The sequence below is a fragment of the Pristis pectinata genome, chromosome 12 (assembly GCF_009764475.1).
Source record: "Pristis pectinata isolate sPriPec2 chromosome 12, sPriPec2.1.pri, whole genome shotgun sequence".
Taxonomy (NCBI): domain Eukaryota; kingdom Metazoa; phylum Chordata; class Chondrichthyes; order Rhinopristiformes; family Pristidae; genus Pristis; species Pristis pectinata.
In genome coordinates, this window is record NC_067416.1 from 25,201,943 (window position 1) to 25,222,826 (window position 20,884).

The window sequence follows — 20,884 nt, forward strand, 5'->3', positions numbered from 1 at the left end:
TCCAGTCCCTTCTTAAGATCGTTACAAATTTTACTGCTGGTTTACCCCATTACCCAGGTCTTTATAAATAGCTCTTCCTCTTCCCCCAAAGTGATAATGCACGACTCTTCCTGGATAGCATAATACTTTCCAAAATGTTGGTAAAAGTGGAGGAAACAGGACAACTACCACCAAGGGACAAGCAATGAACAAATGTCCTGCAGAAGGCTGGTCTTTTTGTTCAACACTGCTTTGACGTGCCTCTTCTGGCTCTTTGACTCTCACAAACAGTTGTGTTTCTAAAAACATTTGAATAAAGGAAGATCTGTAGGATTCAATAATGATTGGGTTCAAGTTGCCAATACAGTTATTCATTCAGTTTGGTGTGCAATAAAGGGAAATCATAAATACACCTTTTACATGGGAAAGTGGTCCAAAGGAACAAACTCTTTTATAAGTAGAAAACTTATAAGTATATAAGTAGAAAACGTTGCCAATCTAGAATATGAATATTTGATCATCCACCCTGAAAGCTAAATTTCAATATTGTTATTTTTTTTCTGCAGTATAAGTCTTGACTATAAAACTTACAACCGCAGATCATTTCTCTATTGCAGGTGCACTCTAGCAGGTGTTACATTGAGCAATAGATGTATCAGGCTTGGATATCATATATCATGTTCAGAAACAATAAATTTCTTCTCAGCAGCAAATGAAACCACAGTATGAAGGGTGGGAGTGGGGGTTGGGGGAAAGAACCACACCATAAAATAAGTTTAAAATTAAGTTTTATGGATGAATTCCTGCCAAAGGTATTGGTACTTCCTCAGTGGTGTTTAACAGTTAATAGGTGATGGGAATAGTTGTGAATAAATTTGCGTCACTAATAAGGATGCATGGTAATTAGAGGAATGCTTTTTTTTTAAATGGGCAGTTTCATTTGATTGTTATAACTACAGAGACTAATTCATGAGATATTATGAGGACCAATTGTGTTTATTTGGGTCCAACTATAAAGAGGCCATAGTATTCCAAATGAGTTTCTGTGAGAAGCTTTAGAAATAAAATCACAGCACATAATAAAATCAGTCAGAAACCCACTGCCTGACTTTCTTAATTGACTTTCAACTTGGCACAAATAAAACTCCTGTTGCAATGGCTTACCAACTGAGTTGTACTTGGCTATGTGGGACTGGATGGGCCTGGACCTGCTGGAAGTTTGTAACGGTATACTTCCGCCTGGCAGTATGTCAGGCTCCATGAGGAAGGGCGTAATTACCCTCATCAACAAGCAGAAGGGGGATAGGGAGGACATCAGGAATTGGAAACCCATTTTACTGTTGAATGTGGATTATAAGATCCTGTCCAAGGCCATCGCCGACTGGGTCAAGTCTGCTCTGGGACAGGTGATCCACCAAGACTAAACCTGTGCTGTACCTGGCAGGAAAATCTTTGTCAGCCTTGTGCTGCATAAGGATACCATCGCCTACGTGCAGGACAGAGGGGTGGACACCTGCCTGGTCAACTTGGAGCAGGACAAGGCCATCGAAAGGATATCACACCCTTACATGATGGACGTGCTCTCCAAATGGGCTTTGGGGAGCAGAATCAGAAATTGGATCCAACTGCTCTACACAGACATCCGTAGTGCAGTTCAGATTAATGGGTGGGAGACAGACAGCTTCCCCATCAAGTCTGGAGTCGGGCAGGCTTGCCCACTTTCCTCTTTCTTGTTTGTGTGCTGCATAGAACTCTTTGCCGAATCTATCAGGAAGGACGAGAGCATGGGGGGGGGGGGGGGGGGGGTGACCTTGCCAGGCAGTGGAGGCCCACAAGTCAGATGTCGCCATCTTCTGTTCGTACCCGTGGTCAGTTCTCAGGTTGATCAGCACATGAGACCAGTTTGAGTTGGCATCCAGGGCCAGAGTCAACTGCAGGAAGAGCGAGGCCATGCTCTTTGGCAACTGGCACGATCGTTCCAACGTCCCCTTCACGGTCAGATCAGACTTCCCAAAGGTCTGGTTTGGAGGGGCTGAGGCATGTAACAAGAATTGGCTGGAGTGGATTGAGAAGGTCAAACAAAGATTGGGTCTGTAGGAGCGGCTTTCTCTGTCAATAACTGGGAAGAACTTGGTCATCAGGTGCGATATGCTCTCAGGGCTGCTGTACTTGGTGCAGGTGTGGCCCGTTTCCCACTCCTCTGCTTCAGTAATCACCTGGGACGCCTTCCAGTTTATCTGAGAGTCCAAGATGGAGGGAGTCTGAAGGTCACGATGCACAAGTCCCCTGAGAATGAGGGCAAAAGTGTACCAAACATTGCCCTCCTCCTGATGACCACCTTCCTGTGTGGCTGCACCAGGCGGTATGTAGACCCAAAGTATGTGGGCACCAAGTGTCACACACTATGTGCTGAGGTTCTACCTGTTCTTGCTTATGTGGAAGATGGGCCTGGCCCATCTACTGCACAACGTCCCAGTCAGCTGGACATTGCCGCACTACCTGTCCTTTGTGGAAGAGTTCTTCCAAGTAAACACCTTTGACCACAAATGCATCAGGCAGTGGTCAATGCAGAACATCCTGCAGGCACTGTGGGACAGGGACACTATGGATTATGAGGGTTTGTTCCCTGAGCAAATGATCCAAACCATCTGGCAGAACGCCTCATCGCCAGATCTGACCAACAAGCACCAAGACCTGGCTTGGCTGGCGGTGAGAGGTGCACTCCCAGTCAGAGCCTTCCTGTACAGATGACACTTTACCCCCAATGCATACTGCCCTCGGGAAGGCTGCGGGGGTGGGGGGGTTGGTGGAGGGTGGGTGGAGAAACGGTCACCCACCTCTTTGCAAACTGTGGATTTGCTCAGAGGCTGTGGAGACTGATGAAAGGGTCCATGTCCTGGTTCATGCCCACCAGCTGCATATCAGAGATATGATATCTTATCTACAGGCTGTTCCCAGGGGCACACACCGAGACAAAATCAAGTACTGCTGGAAGGTCATCAACTCGGTGAAAGACGCCCTTTGGGCTGCCCAAAACTTGTTGGTCTCCCAGCACAGCGAGATGTCTGTAGGGCAATGCTGCCGACTGGCACAGTCCAGGTGGCAGGAGTACGTGCTGAGGGACGCACTGAAACTCGATGCAGCCAATGCTAAGGCCCAGTGGGGAAGGATCACAGTCTAGGCTCCTTCCGCTACTGTACGTGGAGGGGCTGAGTTGGGTGGGGAAGCCCCTTGAACAATGAAAGGGGTATCACCTCAGGGAACCACATGAGTGGCATGATGTTTATGTTTGTTTTTTTTTAAAGTTTACACGACTGAATGTAACGACCACGAATGTAAAGGTTGTTTGCATTGTTTCTTCCTTTGCATATTTTTTTATCATGAATAAAATCCATTTTTGAAATTAAAAGAAAAGGCTTTCAACTAGAAACCACTTTAGTTCAAAAGCTTCTGCTGTGATGCTCATGTACCTTTATCCCATATACACACACATCTCGCGCACAAAAACACACACACAGTCTCTCTCTCCCTCGCTCCCTCCCTCTATCTCTTTCTCTCCATCTCTCTCAATCTCTCTCTATCTCTACCTCTCTCTATTTCTCTCCCTAGCTCTCTATTTCTCTCTCTCTATTTCTCTATCTCTCTCTCTATCTCAATCTCTCTCTCTCTCTCCCACTCTTGTGCTCTTGTGCGTTCACTCTTTATACATTATAAGTTTGCACATTGAATCCAAAGGACAGAAGAGGGAATCACTGGCTGCTTATTATTTATTTGCATCTCCCCAGTGTTGTGCTGATGGAGAACTGCACAAGGATTCTGACAGGACGTGAAACAAAAAGGATGGTTCACATTCTGGGTGATAATCCTTTAGTCAGAGGGGTACACTGGAGACAGGAAAGTCCTTTTATAACTCTCACCAAAGCAAAGAGTGGAGCACACTTAGTAAAGGTTAAAAGCACATATGTTCTTACCAAAGAAGAGGCATCTGATGGGTTTCATAACCTGTAAACATAATTTATAATGCTGAAATGAGGGGGTTAAAAAAAGTGTGAAGATTGTCCCAGTCTGACTGAAATGACGTCAGAAAAACAATTGACTTCAGCAGTTCTGAAAGGGAAGTGGAGGCAAAGTAGATTGTAAATGAAAATATCAAGGAGCAAAAGCAAGGACTTGCTGATTTTGCTGTGCTCACTTCTACTTTAAGAAGACCAAACAGGACGAAAGAAGACCAAGCATTTTTGTTCAATTTATAAGCATGATCCAGATCTTCCTGTGACTGCCACTGCAACTGCAGTCCTCATTTTCCCTCTCATTTACTGCAGTCCTCATTTTCCCTCTCATTTTACCACTTTAGGCCTCTTGCTTTGCTCTATCAAATCTCTTTGCAAGCCACTGGAATAGCTGACCGAATATTTTCTCAAGCTTGAGGAAATGTGAGTCAGAGATATGATGACAACACCTACTACTACTCCCGGTGAATGTGGCTTCAGATTCTCAGCACATAATCTTTCTTCATATTGCATCTATCACTCATAGACTTTGATTGTGTGATCTGAATATTGACAAGCACATTCAGATCTTGGAAGTCTTCCTGATTTCCATCCCTGGCTTGGTTTGACTCAGCTTCTGGCATGGGTCAGTAGGTTGTGAGTTCAGTCACCACTTGAGAACTGAGTTACTGATAAAGACTGTGGTACAGAGGTAAGGATATGTGTTGGATGACAGCAAGCCTTTGTCCCTTCTGGCTCTTTTAATGATTCAGGCAAATGCAGTGTCTAACGTCCAGACAGAGATTCTTTATTTAGTCAACAATATCACTTTGACCATTCACAAGATTTCTTTGGTAGATCGTTTCCACCTGCAGATAACTGGGATGTTAGATGGAATTACGTAGAACCTGCACCCTGGAAGGTGCTCTCTATTGCTGTCTTCATACTCCCCATAAAAATCCTCCCAGACTTCCCCATCCACACAATTGCTGGTCAACGTTATCCCTTTCTGTAAAGCAGTTAAAGACATGCTGCTCAGAGTTCCACAGAGAAATGAATGAAATAAAAATATTTCTTTTCCTTCAAGATTCCATCCCTAACTTCCCTTCCATATTTGAAATTTAGTAAATTCCTTTGGGATGGCCTGCATCCTTGAAAGGGTGATAGAAATGCATGTCATTCATTCTTTGCTATAAGTTTTCTTCTCACTTATTGTGGTTGTAATGTCTTGTAATAGTCTGACACAGCTTGCCATGGTTATCTTCCATTATTTTTCTTCCCTGTTTCACGACCAATTACAGTCTTGGGAACAGTGCTTTAGCATATTTGTATTGTCGACCTTTATTTCCACTCTTGGTTTGCTGAACCACATCATTTCAGGGAAAGGGTCAACCAAAACATTAATCTCTGTGCAAATGTCAATAAACCTCTGTATTTCCAGTACTTTGGAATGGAGTATTTTTAATTGTTCTGAGTAACAGTGACTTATTTGGTGTAATATATTAATTCTTTTCCTTGTTTGGCAAAGGTCTTATTAGTCACAGTTGGTTCATTTTTAAATGATGGACTGAAAGTCATAGCTGCCCTAATAATGCCTCAAATGGGCTAAAATTTCACCATGAAATTATAGTCAAAAAATTCTATGGAATATGGAACCCTATATAAAAACACAGAGAATAAAAAATAGTGAGAGGAATGAAATTATGAATATGGTGCTTCTCTGCAAAATCATAGGCAAGCGCGTGTGGCAAACCAACTACATGTTAAGTGTTGTAATGAAGTTGAACAGCACAAGAACGAAAGTTGAAACACAGGCCTGCAATTTTTCCTTTCTCAAGTTGAAGATCGTGGGTGAGGGGCATTTTTCTCACCAGTAGCAGGTATCTTGACAGTGAAAGGTGTCATGTTCCAATCATCCATGCGTGTAGCTTGAGCTCCCGTACAGTGGTATACTCTGGTTTGAACAGCATATTTTCCTTTCTGCTACATTCGAAGGAGAGATTTCTTTCTGTTTCCCTGAATATGTTGTAATGCACTTATGATCTGATTATGTCACAAATAAGAGCAAAGAATGAACCATTTATGCAGTCACCATCTGTGATACTATGAAAGTGTCTCCATGTGTTGTTATAAATTTCTGCACAACAAGTGGTGACGGATATAGTGACTGAATAGCACATGGTTACAGTCAGCCTCACAGGTGGAATTGCTCATTAGAAAAACAAATTAACGCATGCCTGAGAATGACCTGTCAATGTTGCTCTGTGCTGGAGCTGAAAGCAGCTCCATTCATTTGATCCCTTCATTGTGAGGCAGCCCACTGGACCAGCTGCATCTGAATGACCATGCAACGCCAAAGGTGACTTGTAGGCAAAAAGGTCTAGCCGCTAAAGATGAGATTGATGCTCCTGGTGCTCAATCAATGCACATGTCAACAGTATGTGTACAGTGGTAGCAAAGCTCCCACACGGAGTATGATGTAGCAGACCAGTTGTGTGCTGGTGCTCTGCAGTACAGGTGAAGATCTGCTGTTCACAGTTCACGGCCCCATCATTGTGAAAGGGCAACCCTTGCCTGGAGTTGTATGGTGAGTAAGTGAGGATCAGGAAAATGAGGAAGAAGCAACTCTGGGCGTAACCATCCATTCAAGCATTCCAGCATTTCTAGCACCACTTGTATGATGATACCTTCAAACGCATCTCCTCCCTGCCATCTTCAGCATTCCAAGAGACAGTTCCCTCCCTTTGCCATGGAGTCTTTCTGGACCACCATCAGAGATGCAAATCTGCTTTTTTTTAATATCTCCTCCCTTCCCACCAGTCAGGTCTTCGAGCACTGGTTTCAGCAGAAACATAGACTACTTGGGGCAGCACAATGGTGCAGCTAGTCGAGCTGCTGCCTCACAGTTCCTGTATCCCAGGTTCAATCCTGACCTCTAGTGCTGACTGTGAAGTTTTCCTGGTCTCCCTATGGCCCCAGGTGTTCCGGTTTCTTTGCATGTTCCAAAGACGTGCAGGTTATTAGGTTAACTGACCTTTGTAACTTGCCCCCATTGTGGAGGTGAGAGGGAAAATCAGGAAGAGTTAATGAGAAGACAGAGAGAACAAAGTCTGATTGGTGTAGGATTAATGTAAGTGGGTGCTTGATAGTCCGTGTGGCCTTGGAGGGCCAAAGGGCCTGTTTTCATGCTGTATGACTCTTATTTTTTAAACTCTATACAAAACTAAGTAGAACACACCACTTCAGTTGGCAAACAAGACCCCAAACCTCTCAATGCCTGTAATTTCAATTCTATGACCCTGTCCTTGGCTTTCTACACTGAGAGAAACTCAATCTAAACTCAAGAAATGGCACCTATATTTGGAGATTCCAGCGAACCATAAATGGTGCACTGGAATGAAACACTAACTCTCTCTCTCCTTCCTAAACTGCAGACTGATCTGATGACCATTTCCAGGATTTTCTATCTCTGTTTTTACAGAAGCAGCCACTTCTGCACTGGCTGTTCATGAAGAACTCATACAAGTGCAACTAGTAATCCTATTAACCCTCTCACGGCAGTTACCTTGCTTTACCTCCTGTCAATGACTGTCATAGGATCTAATTTGCCACAGTGCTTAAATAAAAATCACCACAAGTTGTGCCATTAGATGGACTTACTCTTTGGAAGACTACCAGCACCAACTTAAGACACAATGGAACTCCTCTTTAATCTTTAACTCCTCTCTTTTACAGTCCTGATGAAACATTTCCCACTAAAAATCTTTTTGCCTTTCCACAGACACTGCCTGATCTGCTGTATGTTTCTCGCATTTTTTTCTTTATCCCCACTAATAGGTGTAGACTGTCTTTTAGGTTAATTGTGCACCAGAGTCATTGAATCCATTTTAAGGGACTATTGAATTCAGCTGCAGAAGTGTTTTCAATAATTTGAAAGAAAATTAGTAACGATGTGAATTGGCCTTTTCATTGGTCAAATGGCATGAGGGCAGAACAGGATTTGAGGTCATTAATATTAAATTGGTCAGTGTGAAACAGTTGGAAGTTGTTGTGAACCACCTGGTCATTGTTCTCTTTGCCTTCTACAGCTACCTTCACCTGCAACGTGCTGAGGACTCTGCTGACTGATGTGAAATTTGGAGAAATGACTTCCTACAAGCAGCTGGCAACCCTTGCAGGCAATTCAAAAGCTGTGAGAGCTGTGGGAGGAGCAATGAGAAGTAACCCTGTAAGTTTACTGTGATGAGAAACCAGTATTCCAACAGTTTTATCAGTGCAATTTGGGCCAGGCCATCTTGCTTTCAGAAATGAATACAATATAAGAACAAGTACAATTCACTGATAAGACCTGCATTTTAAATATTTTTTAATTAGATCAACAGTCTGCTGGGGTGATTTTGAAATTATAGAAACTTCTGGAAGGGGCCTTCACCATATTTGGAAATTGTGATTGCAGACTTGATCTTTTCCCATTCTTCATAATTAATGATGGATGGTAGGGAAGCCTCTTCACAACATGTGATTCAGGCAGGACAATATCACTGCTGGGAGCTCACATTTGTCAAATATATCATTGCCACACACTTGTTTAACCATGTAGGAGTAAAACATTTATAGATGCAATCATTAGGATGCATAGGTCATGAAAATGGAAGTATGAGTTCCTTCAATGACCCAAGTTGTGAAAGCAAAGCGTAACTGAACGCTGCAGGCTAGAAGATTATGGGTTCACTTCCAGATCGTTCTAATTCAGATAAGGATGAAAAATCAACCAGGGGTTTTCCTTTGTTTCACTGTGTTCTGGTCCCTGCTAGAGATTGCACATGCACTTGTAGTTGTCAAAGTCTGGCCTGGCTCTGATGGGCTGCCATGGTAAAATGGTTAGGTAACATTCACTGTGCAGACTCATGAACCACACTTGGCTGACTGGTTAGAACTGTAACCCAGCAGGACACTACAAGACTGAAATTCAATCACGTGCCAAATACTTTTCATAACATCTTAGAACTGCTACTGCACAGAGGGAGGCCATTTGGCCTATCAAACCCATTGAGTTTTTTAAGTGCTTTGGGATTAAATTGAATTGTAAAATTGATCACTAAAAGTAATTAGTATCTGTATTTGTGCATATTAAAGCCTCCAACTGCACAGCTCAATGCTCAGCCATATTTGCTCAAGGCACATTCATTGCACAGTGGGTGACATCAGTCATCTTCAGCACACATTTGACACTGCTTCCACCATACAGGTGCATTCACATGCAGCAAATAAATTGTCATATTGCAAAAACTGTGTCCAAAAACAAAAGAACAGCCTCATTCATTTAATATTTAAAGGCTTACACAATTACTTGCATTTTGATGACCATTAAAGCAGATAAGGAGTGGGGTCGGCTGAACAGCAATGGTGGAACAGATTACATTAATTGGTGGAGGCTTTCACTATTTTTTTAGAGCAGTGGTCTCTAGACAATCCAATCCTCTCTCCAATTGTCCATCTCCGTCCCCAATATCTCATAATCATCTTCAGAAAACAGCATGTCAGCTCCAGTGCCTATTTCTGCACTCTAAACAGTCCAAAGATTTGAAACAACAGTTGTACTTTAGCATTACCACTTTAAGATGTCTAGCCATTAAACAAAATAACACTGAGGTATGTGCATCTTCCAAAATTTGGAGCAGTTAATATGTGCAGCTGTTGAAAAGATAGTAAATCGCACAACTTACACACATAAGGTGCAAACAAAAAAACCTTTCTTGGTGGCATTAGAGCAACTGACACTGGTCTTCCATTTTTGCATAATTTCATGGATGTTTGAAATCCTACCCAAAGAGAGAGGAGGAAGTCACCACAAATAACATCATTGTGTTTGCATTATGAAGAACTTTTGATGGCAGACAGGAGCTCCATAGCCAAGTTGTGCAAATCTTCCTCCCTCCTATTCACATAATCATGCATTGAGTCCTGCTTTCTGTTCCTTTAGCTGTCTCGATGTTGTATCCCACAGAGAGAACAGAATTGCCCACCTCTGTTATCTCATTTGTTTTCAGTGAGCCTGATAACGAACTTTTGAACCAACCTATGTTAACTCCCAAACCCTAAACTGATGCCAGTCCACTTGGGCACCTGGAGAAGGCAAGCATAGCCAAGAATAACGATGCAGTCATCGGTCTGCCATCATGCCTTTTCCATTCCACACATACATGTTGTGCTTATCCAGCTACGTGGGTAGAGTGAAACCCCTTTTTAAAATTTTTTACCCAATTGTTAATGGTTTATTCCTGCATACCAGATGATTTGAAACAAAATCATTGTGCAGCACCCAGACATTAAGGCCACAGGCAATAACAGTTTTCCCCAATGTAACAGCTCATGAAACTGCCGTAGTAGGGAGCACATGAATGTAGATTCATCTAATGAATTCAGCACCTGATTCTCTGCTGTATGAGAGACTACTCTGTGGTTCAAGTCACTGCACTCTGTAATCAGACTGTACTTTGGTAAAGCAGTTTTGGTTCTGGTAATTTTATCTCACCGCCCCATTCCCCTAGTACAGTGCAGTATAACTGCACAGTGCTCTATTCACTACCTCAGCTGAGAACTTGCAAAGGGTCCTATTGAGGGCAGAGAAGTTTCAACATATATTAAGTCTGATTTTCAATGTGACAGCACTGCGGTTAGAAGTTAAAGGCTTCACTGGGAGATCGATTAGGTTATCATATAACCCAGTTCTAAAATTGGTAGTTAAAACTGTTTGTATTCATTCTATTTTGCTTTTGCATTCTTTTTTGCACTTAAGTATTGCATTGTTGTATTACTGAACAGAAAACACCTAATCTTCTATTTAATGTTTCATTCCATTACAGAAACTGACAAATAGGTTCACAGCAAAACCCACACTTGCTCTATCCAAATATGATGTGAATTCTGTCGCATTTAGTAAGCTCATTCAAGAAAACAAACATAACTAGAATGTATTAATATGCATTTAAATGCTATTGGCAATGCATATCAGCACTGTAGAGTGAAATTTTATGCATTAAATAAAAATATGTTTAAATTACATAGCATCTCAACAGATAGATAAATGCCGGGAATTTTTCATTAAATCTTCAGTTCTGACAATTTCTATCTCATGTCCTGAGTTCCAAAATTCATAATCCTTTTGTAGAATAATAGAAACTTCAGAACTGTAGCCGGTCATTTGGCTGTCACAGTGGTGCCATGGTACCTCTCTGGATTTCTGGTATTGGCATATCAAAAGCCCAAAAAGAAAATGAAAATCAAAAAGAAATTGGAAATCTGAAACAAAACAGAAAATGCTGGAAAAAGCTCAGCAGGTCAGGCAGCATTTGTGAAAAAACAAAACAGTTAATATTGGATGAAGGGTCCCTTGAAGAGTTCCACACCTGAAACATTAACTGTTTCTCTTACCACAGATGCTGCCTGACCTGCTGAGTTTTTCTAGCATCTTCTGTTTTTTATCCCAGAAAGAAAATGGTGGGTTTCATGACCTCACACTGGGTTAACAATTTTTCTTTTTGAATGATTTTTGTTAAAATCACATGGTTCTCAAAAACATAGCATTGCAAAATCCAGCTTCTATGGATTTCTCAGGGTAAAATTGATATGCGTTTTGCCCACTTATTCAGGCAAAACATACCATTTCAGCACTGGGGATAAACTACATCCCATCTGCCCTGCTGTCAAAATTAATCACATTTCCTTTGGCATTCAGCGGTGGAATCTGCAGCACTCCTTAGACGCATTGAATGTACAAACCAACAAACTAATACATGCTAGAAGACCCTTTTGACAAATTACTTACTAGGATCGGGCTTCCTTGGTAAATCCCCACAAGCATGGACCAAAGTTATTTCAGAAAGTTGAAAACATACACCTTCCCTTGAACCTAGTAATAATCTGTGACTTGACAGAAGTCACAATTTTCCCCTTTGTTCATTATTCCCTCTCAGCCTTATAGCCCATATGAGTCATAGCCCTCCAGGAACCTACCTGAGTAGTGGCATAACAACGCCAGCAGGTCATTGACTTGCCAACCACTAGTAATGATGGTTTACTTTTTAGATTTCCAGCTGGATAAGATGATTTATATCCACATCAAAATAAAGGCTGTTGCTGTCTGGAGATTATATTGTTTAAAGTAATTTATGTTTTTTGCGGTGAAGTAAATGATGTCAAAATGTACAGTATCTCTATTCCTTAGTCAATAGTATGGCTAAAGGCTACATTGACAAGGAAGCAAAGGTATTGCCGAATTCCTTTAGTACATATCTGACAATATTCCTTTGTAGTTAGTGTGCTTCACTTAATTCATACTGTGACCTTCCAACTTTATCAGAAGCTGAAGAGGAGTCAATAGTAGTTGAGAATGCAATGTCTTTGCTACAATTTATGCGAAGGGACATTGTGGATCAACTCACCTTAACAGAGGAAGAACTTCAAATGCTTTGCTGTATTTCAGATTGATTTTAAGGTCTGTGGTCCTCAAAGGGCAAATGTGGAGTTCAATTAACAAGCTCATTAGAACAGTACAGGGGACCATAAAAGAATCATAAAGGCTCCTGGAAGTAAGGGAATGGAAGATTGATCAGTTCAAGGTCATTTTAATGACTGCGTACAATTTAAACAAGATATCACCTATAATGATTACTATCTATAAGGAGAGATTGAAGTAAGAAGGTTTTGGTGTAAATTTCTTGTTATGTATGGCTGTAGTACAAAAATTAGTGATCTTGAAATTTGTTTGTGTAGCACAGACTTTCAGGCATAAAACAGAAAATTCCATTGCAGAAACAAATGGTCCACTTATCTATTGGAATCTAGAATGAACACTAAGAATAAAGAATGCTTTTAAAGGTTCAAATTTTGAATTTGTTCTGCCCGCCTCTGACTTGCCATAGAATAAACATCACTCGTTCAACAAACCATGCCACAGACATACAGCAAACATCTTTTAGCAGTGCTTTTATTTAAAAAAAGCTCATTTATTGCAGAGCATGTCATTGTTTCTCTTTCTTTATAGGCTGCTGCCAAATCTCTGATCATTTTCGTACATATATTTTGACCTGCAGATTATTTTAATTCAACCTTTTTGCTAGGCTACTTTTGGCTGCTTTTAAAACAGCTTTACTACAGTCGTCAGGGATCTGGCGGACTTGCCTTTGAGATCGGAAGATGGGATGGGGGAGGGAATCAAAAGAGGTGTTTAGGAGCAGATGGGAGAAGAGAGGTACTATGCAAGAGGCCACATCTACGGTAGATGCTTTGGGTGGGGACATCTACCATCTTAATGGAGGGACAAGCTATCAACCCCTTTTCTTTAAAGGATTATCACCAACTATGTTACCCTTCAGAACCACAACTTGAGCCTCAAATCAGAACATGGACAACATGGATTATGGCTGTGAAGGTCATAGTTATCCTTAAGTCTTATGCAGCAGTTTTTTTTCATGTGACTTCAGTGAATATCTTTCAGTATCCTGTTCACTGCTGTGTATTGGAGAGGTCACTGAACTCTCTATGCCAGCTGCATCTCTCTTCCGATGGACAGAGTGAAATGGGATACGAGAGCACTAAGCTGTCTGGCATTGTTCTTGTTTATTTGTCTTGTGCCAAGCAGAATTGCCTTTTTTTTAGTGCTTTTCAGGACCTCAAGTTGTCTTGAGCACTTTACTGAATAAAATACTTCTAAAGTGTTTAATGTAGGAAACATGGTAGCCAATTTGTGCACAACAATCTCCTGTAAACAGCAAAGGCATAATGATATTTTTTATATTGATTGAAGGATAAGTACCAACTGAGATGCTGAGGACATCCCTCCTGCTCCCTTTGTTATGGTACCATGGGACCGATCCCATCCACTTGAGAAAGCAGACTTGGCCTTGATTTAATGTCTCATTTGAAGAACAGCACTTCTGAAAGTGCCGCACTCTTTCTTTTCTACACCAAACTGCCACTGACTTGACAGTGCATCTTCAGGAAGGCTGGTTTCTTTCTACTGAAGTGCCAGAGGGGCTCCCACAACTTTAGTACCTGGCCTGAAAGAAAAGAACTGGAAGGGAGTTGAGACAGAAGTGACCGTTGCAAGCAGATGTAGGTCATTATGCCGAATCAACAGGTGAAATAATGTATGAAGGCACTGCCTTCAATGTTCAGACACGTGGTACCATTCACCATTCCCATGGCTATCCTTGTCCCATGATGACCAGTACTTCTTTTGCTCGGGGGACAAGACGTGTTCTTGGATTCCTGTTTGAATTTATACACACCCCACTCCTGTGAAAAGGGGATGTGATAAGCAATTGTTGAGAGGTCCTTAAAGAACATACACATTTTGGTCAGATTGTTATGTTTAGTGAATAAGATGTGAAGTGCTGGGGAGTGAAGGTTGGAACAGTAATAAGAGGGGGGAGGTGCAGAGTATGTGAGTGTGAATGGTGGTGCAATTGATTGAGGAAAGAGGTTTTGGGAACAGTGACAATGCAGGTCTGAGGAAATGTTATGAGGTGAGAGGCAAGGTTCTCGATAACTGGTGATGTCAATAAAAATATTTTGGCTGTGCACCCATGGCTTTGTGCTCTCCATGGAAAATGAATCTCCCTCCAACTTTTTACTGTCTGAATAAAGCTTACAAACCTCCCACATCCATATCCCTTCCAAGAAGCCACCTTTGCTATCCAGCCAGATTGCACTTCCACTTTAAAAACTGATGGCTCGATTAATGTAATTTCAGTGAAGCCCAATTTCCTACCTCCCCTAAAAAAGCACACAGACACTGAGTTGTATGGGTAATCTTGCATCACTGTAAAGGGCTGCTAAATGTGACCTCAGTGACCATGTAAGCAGATGTGTGTAGTGCATGCCTAGTGTTTCTAAGTGCTGTTGAAATGCTGGGGAAAGGTTTGCATTAAATTGAGAGGACCTTGATTCTAGCTTTGTATAACTACTTGTGGTGGCTGCCTTACGGATGAAATTTGATCTCCTGAACAGTTATGAGACTGGTAATGATTTTGTGACTTCCAGTTTAGCTGCACTAGCATCTTACGAAGTTTATCCAACTGTGACGTAATTTCAGGTGGGATGTTGCTTCAGATAAATAACGTCAACTGTTGTTTTCTTGTAGCTAAGAATGGGTCATCAAAAATAAATACTGTTGTGTTCTCCTTCTACTTTTTCAGATGTTAGCTTTACTGAAAATCGTAAGCCTGCACAAAAATGTCTTATGGTTTGCTCACCAGGGGTTAGATTCACAGGACAGCCACATGCTGGGACTGTGGATTAGAAGTGAAGTGAAGCATCCATTTAGATTGCTTGAGACAATGAAGCTTCATTATAAAACGCCCCAGTAAACATACACAGCAGATTGGAATGTACTATCCTTTTGAGGTCTGAGAGGGCTGGTTTTAGGGAGCTCACATCTAAACATGTACAGTAGCTGAATAATTGGCCAACATCTAACCAAATGAAGTGGAGGTCAAGCACTGTCGAGATAGAGACAAAACAATCTATGCTGACATTGATTGAAGCAGGTAGACACTAGATCTTTAGCAAGCAAAGACTGACTCTGCACTACACAGAAGTGTTGCTGGCATTTAATGCTCATCCCTAATTGACCATGAGGTTATGGCGAATTACCTTCCTGAACAACTGTGGCCATTTTGATGATGGTACTTCCACAGTTCTGTTAAGGAGGGAGTTCCTGAATTTTGACCCAACAGCAATAAATGAACAGCAATATCTATCTGAGTCAGGAGAGTGCCTGACTTAGAGTGACTTTGAAGGCATTGCTCGCTAGCCTTGCCCTTCTAGGTTGCAAAGGTCTGTGGTTTGAAAGATGTTCTCCAAATTCCCCACACTGTTTTTATGATTGCCTTATTATTTGATTCCAAAATAATACACTAGAGTCAGTTACTGGTTCTGGCATATATGAACAGATAATACAAAAAATGTAATAAAATTACCATGGTTTTAAAATTGTGTTCATGAAGTCAAATAGAAAGTGGGTGTATTTATGTTGTGACTCAGTTTGTTGACAGTGGAAAATAGATATGTGAGTATGTACAATTATGTCGCTCTATTGCCTCTCGGCCATAGTGCAATGGTCACTGTCTAAAACCTAAAACAAGTAATGAGCTTGACACCACTGTTGAACACTGCACCATTCAGTCTACTGACAGGATTTACTAAATGCAGTTCAAAGACGATCAATACATGGTACAGAGAGTTTTTCTTTACCTTTTTTTAAACAAGAGCTTTATTGGGGAGTTAGTTTATTCACAGATTGCCACAAGCATTAATGACCGCCAGCGTCTTGTTTTGCCAGTCACCTAGATGGCTGTTGATAAAGATTTAGCATCATGTTCTAAGTGTCAGGGCTGTCAGTAGTGCTGAACCATTTGACCAGAAGAAAAAACGCACAGGGAGCTATTGATTACAGCTTCTCAGTGTCACTTGTTCACCAGGATTTAGGTATTGATGAGGCCTGGAGTGAAAACAAGTCCTTTCCCTGGTGGGCTCTAGCCAGAAGTACAAAATGCAAAGTTAGAGAGAATATTCAGCTGTTACCTGAATCTAAGGGATTCCAGTATTGATTGAAAGGCTCCTTCATGTTATTTTTGTTCAAGACAAATCTATGCTTTTGGAAATTCACAACACATAAAAGAATGTGTGTATCTGACCAGATTTATTGGACAGGTGCAATGGGAAAAGAAATTTAAAATGTTACACTATTAGTACTTAAAGCTTTATTTCAACCAGAAAATTAAGAATTAAGTTTCGGCAATGTTTTGAGTTTTATTTTTATCTGTGAAATTTGTAGCACAGATTTATAGCACAGACACTTGTTGCATTTTGAAGTGTAATTGGTTTGAAAAGAGGCAGCAGCATTGCCTTAGACTTTTCAAAGTTAATCCAAGAAGCAGGCCATTGAATGGTAAACTAAAAGGAATTGTTCAGAGGAGAATGCGGTTCTGCTCAAAAGAGGAGCAAATTTGTTAATCCCATTCCCCAGCTCTTATTCCATAACCAAGCATTTTTCCCTTTAATTGCTCCTCTATTCCCTTTTGAAAAGCCCTCTTGAATCTTCTTCCTCCACCCTTGCAATGAGTTTCAGATCATAGCCTACATAGACCGCATGTAAAGAGTTTCTCCTTGTTTCAACTTTGTCACATACCCTTACGTCTCTGCCCTATGGCCCTCGACCCTTCGGTTTATTTCAACTTCTCCATTTCCGTCCATCCTACAGAGTGATCATATGTGTGAAATTATACCTGACAAACAAGGAAAGGAGGAGGGCAGTGATGTAGAGTAAAAGAATGGATGGGGGAGATTGAGAAAAAAGTCACTGATTCAACATTTAACAAAGGATGTGCAACATTTAACAAAAACATATATAATATAACTGCATTTGATATAAATTACAAACCACAGTAGTAATTCTTTCATGCAAAATGTACTTCCCTGTCTATTTGAAAATATTTTTCATGCTGTTTTGATTTGCCAGTCTGAGAGATATAAAAGGCTGCTGCTAGTGCCTCATAACCAACTACCTGATTGTAGTTGAGAACAGTGCAGGTTGATAGCACCTTCTGCAGGTTGTCATCTCCTTCAATTGAGGGGAAATGATTTCATCTTTACTTGATGCAACTCTCTCATAGATCTCCAGGGAATGTGAGCTCACGATGTCGTGAAATCAATGGTACAGCCCTAGCACCCACCCATCCTGCTGTGGCACCAGGCTATATGTACCAGCTTTGGTTTTTTTTTAGAAAAAATTACTGAGGTCTTGGTGCTAGTGCTGCAATAAATATTTTAATATTCAATGAATCTGTTCTAGAGAGAGGTTATCAATCAAACTGAAATCATACTTCACAGATAGAAGCAATCAATGATTCCAGCTTCTGGACCTGCAGAAGGATTTTAATTTTTGCACAGTTGTTACCCATTTAAAATAAACGATTTAACGACTCTGTTTAGCAGTGCACAAAGCAGTTTTACACAATTGTATTAATCAATGTGCTAACAGAGAAAACTAAGAGCCAAAATAAAGTAAGTAATTGAAGTTGGCAAATTACTGTTTAATTACCAAAATATAATTGATTTTGTACCTGGTCATTTTCCGAAATCTACCACTGTGGAGTAATGAAAATCATATGTTTTGAGATTTTAATATTGTTTTGGGCTCGTCTGTCATATATTAGAGGAACTATTTTAATATGCCCAAAACATAAATTAGGTGAGGGAAAGTGAATTATACAATGAAATATGACAAAATAATAGGATATAATTGATACAATTAAATTGTATCTCTTGGCTGCATAAAAAGTTCATTTCTCAGCACCATTTCTGTGCATTCTTAGGATAAAAAAACAATTCCGTGGAAAAGGAAGGAAAGTTCAAGGGTTACAGTTCCTCGTACAATCTGTCATCACTTTGAATAGAAACCATTTTTAACACCAATGACAGTGATGAGAGCAAATGATATCAGTTTGTCTACTCTAAGCATTCATTCTGATGTTCCTCCACACTCTCACTCAAGTCCCCATAATGTCTATTTAATTGAACTGCTTAATACAACCTTTTATGATTGCAGTAGTTTTAACTAATGAATTTACAAAATTCATGTTATAGCTCGAATCTCCCAGTGAAGGGGATGCTGTTAACAAAATGTTGCAGTAAGTAACAGTGAAATTTGGAAAGTAAAATAGATTTCTTCCACATGTGGATTGGTTGAAGAATTGATTATTTTCCCTTAATTTATATTTGTATACTTACTGAAACAGTGAGCAGGGCAAATATTGAGTTGCATTTCACCTTAGTGAATATGTAGTTATTGCTATCCCTAATTTGAAAGCTGAAGTAATCATGGTATACCTATTGATTTATTGTAATACAAGCATGAAGTGTGAAAAACTTCAAATGGGACAATTTTCATTGCATTGGCTTATTTGCAGTATCGTCAATGGTGTAATCATTCCTGCTAACATGTTATCATTTAATATTATGTTCTACACACACTCAGTTTAGCTCTACAGGCCCTCCCTGGGATACAAATGCCCGATTTATGGACACCCCGTTTATACGAATGAGCATTTGGGAGACCAGCGGGACAGATGGGGATGGATTTGCCGGATGTTGTGGGGCTGCAGGCATCTTCAGCCTGGTGGGAACAGGGCACTTCCTCGCGCCTTCTCTCCCCACACCACCCCTGAGCCACAACAATCGGGGGCACAATCGGGGGGCTGGGTCAAGCTGAGCAGACCTGGGGGCGCTGAGCAGACCTGGGGGCACTGAGCAGACTCACTCACTGAGTCAGTGAAGCTGGCTGGCAGCTGCTATTCCTGCGCCTGCTCGCTCTCCTGTCACAGATGTATCTGTCATCCTCTCCCACACACTGTTTTTGTTCATTTCCAACTTATGAACAGTTCGGGTTATGAACAAGTCTCAGGAGCAGAACCCTGCCATAACCTGGGAACTCAGCTTTAGCTCCTAATGGTTCAATGTGTGTCACCAGACTTTATTCCAAAAGGATTTACCTAGAAATTTGAATCATATTGCACCACAATTTTGTGAAGTATGCAATACAGTTTGTATGGCAAGTGAAAAGGAAAATTGTAGACTTACTGCTGTGAAATCTGTAACTTTGCTTCTAAGTCCTTGTACATCAGATCTGCTATTGCACAGAGGAGCTTGGGCATGTGGAAATGCATTCAACAATATGCAACATTTTCCTGCCTACTACTTCTGGGACTTTTGTCCACATATGCAGGGTCCATTTGTGAGATTTATTTCACAGTTACCTGAAAAGAGCTGTATAAGCATGTCTTGGCCCATGGAATCTGTTCAAACATCATCTGTTCCCCACAAAACTCTGATGGAGGTACTTTAATTATCCTAAGTATAAGAAGTATTCATGGAAATGAAGATCAGGTTTGACTATGGCTCCATAGAGACACAAGAGACTGCAGATGCTGGAATCTGGAGCAACAAACAATCTGCTTGAGGAACTCAGCAGGTCGAGCATCATCTGTGGGAGGAAAGAAATTGTCGATGTTTCAGGTCGAAACCCTGCATCAGGAGTGAGAGTGGAGAGGCAAGATGGCTGGCGTAGAGAGGAGAAAGGGGAGTGGCGAGAAAGGATTCTGAGGCGAATGGTGGACTGAGGAGGGGTGTGAGATGACAGGCAGGTAGGGGAGGTGAGCGGGGGTGGAGTTGGGAACCAAGTGGCAGATGAATGATAGATGGAGGCAGACACAAAGGATAAAAACAGATGGAGCAAGGTAGAGGGGAGTGTGAAGATAGCTATTAGAAGGAGACAAGCAGGAACACAAAGTGCTATCCGTGCTGGATTTGGATAAATAAAGGAGGTGAAAACTAGAACCATTAGGGGAGAGGTGAACAACAGTTGGAACCAGATGCAGGGTGGGGGGAATCCTGTGTGTGAAGTGGGTGGGTGGAGCCAGGAGGGGGAAGGGGACAAGTTTAGGTATTCCTTCCGCCCCCCCCCCCCCCTTTCCTGGAGCAACACACAAAATACTGGAGGAGCTCAGCGGGTCAGGCAGCATCTATTAGAGAGAAATGGACAGTTGATGTTTCAGGCCAAGATCCTTCCTTAGGACTGGAAAGAAAGAGGGGAGATAGCCAGTATAAAAAGGGTGGGGGGAGGGGGTGGAGCAAGAGCTGGCGGGTGAGGGGTGGATCCAGGTGAGGTGGGGGGGGGGGGGGGAAGATAGGCAGGTGGGGGAGGAGGGGAGTGGGAATGACGTAAGAAGCTGGGAGGTGATAGGTGGAAATGACAAAGGGCTGAAGAAGATGGAATCTGATAGGAGAGGACAGAATAAAAGGAAAGAGGAGAGGAAGGGAAAACCCCCTTTTCCTTTTTTTTTCCCCTTCTC

The 20,884-nt window shown here is 41.5% G+C and overlaps 1 protein-coding gene across 2 annotated transcripts in view; it reads left to right on the forward strand.

Moving 5' to 3' along the window:
• The window catches only part of mgmt (O-6-methylguanine-DNA methyltransferase), a 282,187-nt gene that overhangs the window by 250,613 nt on the left and 10,690 nt on the right, over positions 1 to 20,884 (forward strand). For both annotated transcript variants that reach the window (XM_052027348.1, XM_052027349.1), the window contains exon 5: positions 8,057 to 8,196. In XM_052027348.1, coding sequence (XP_051883308.1) covers positions 8,057 to 8,196 — 140 coding nt within the window. The remainder of the gene's footprint in view (positions 1 to 8,056; positions 8,197 to 20,884) is intronic.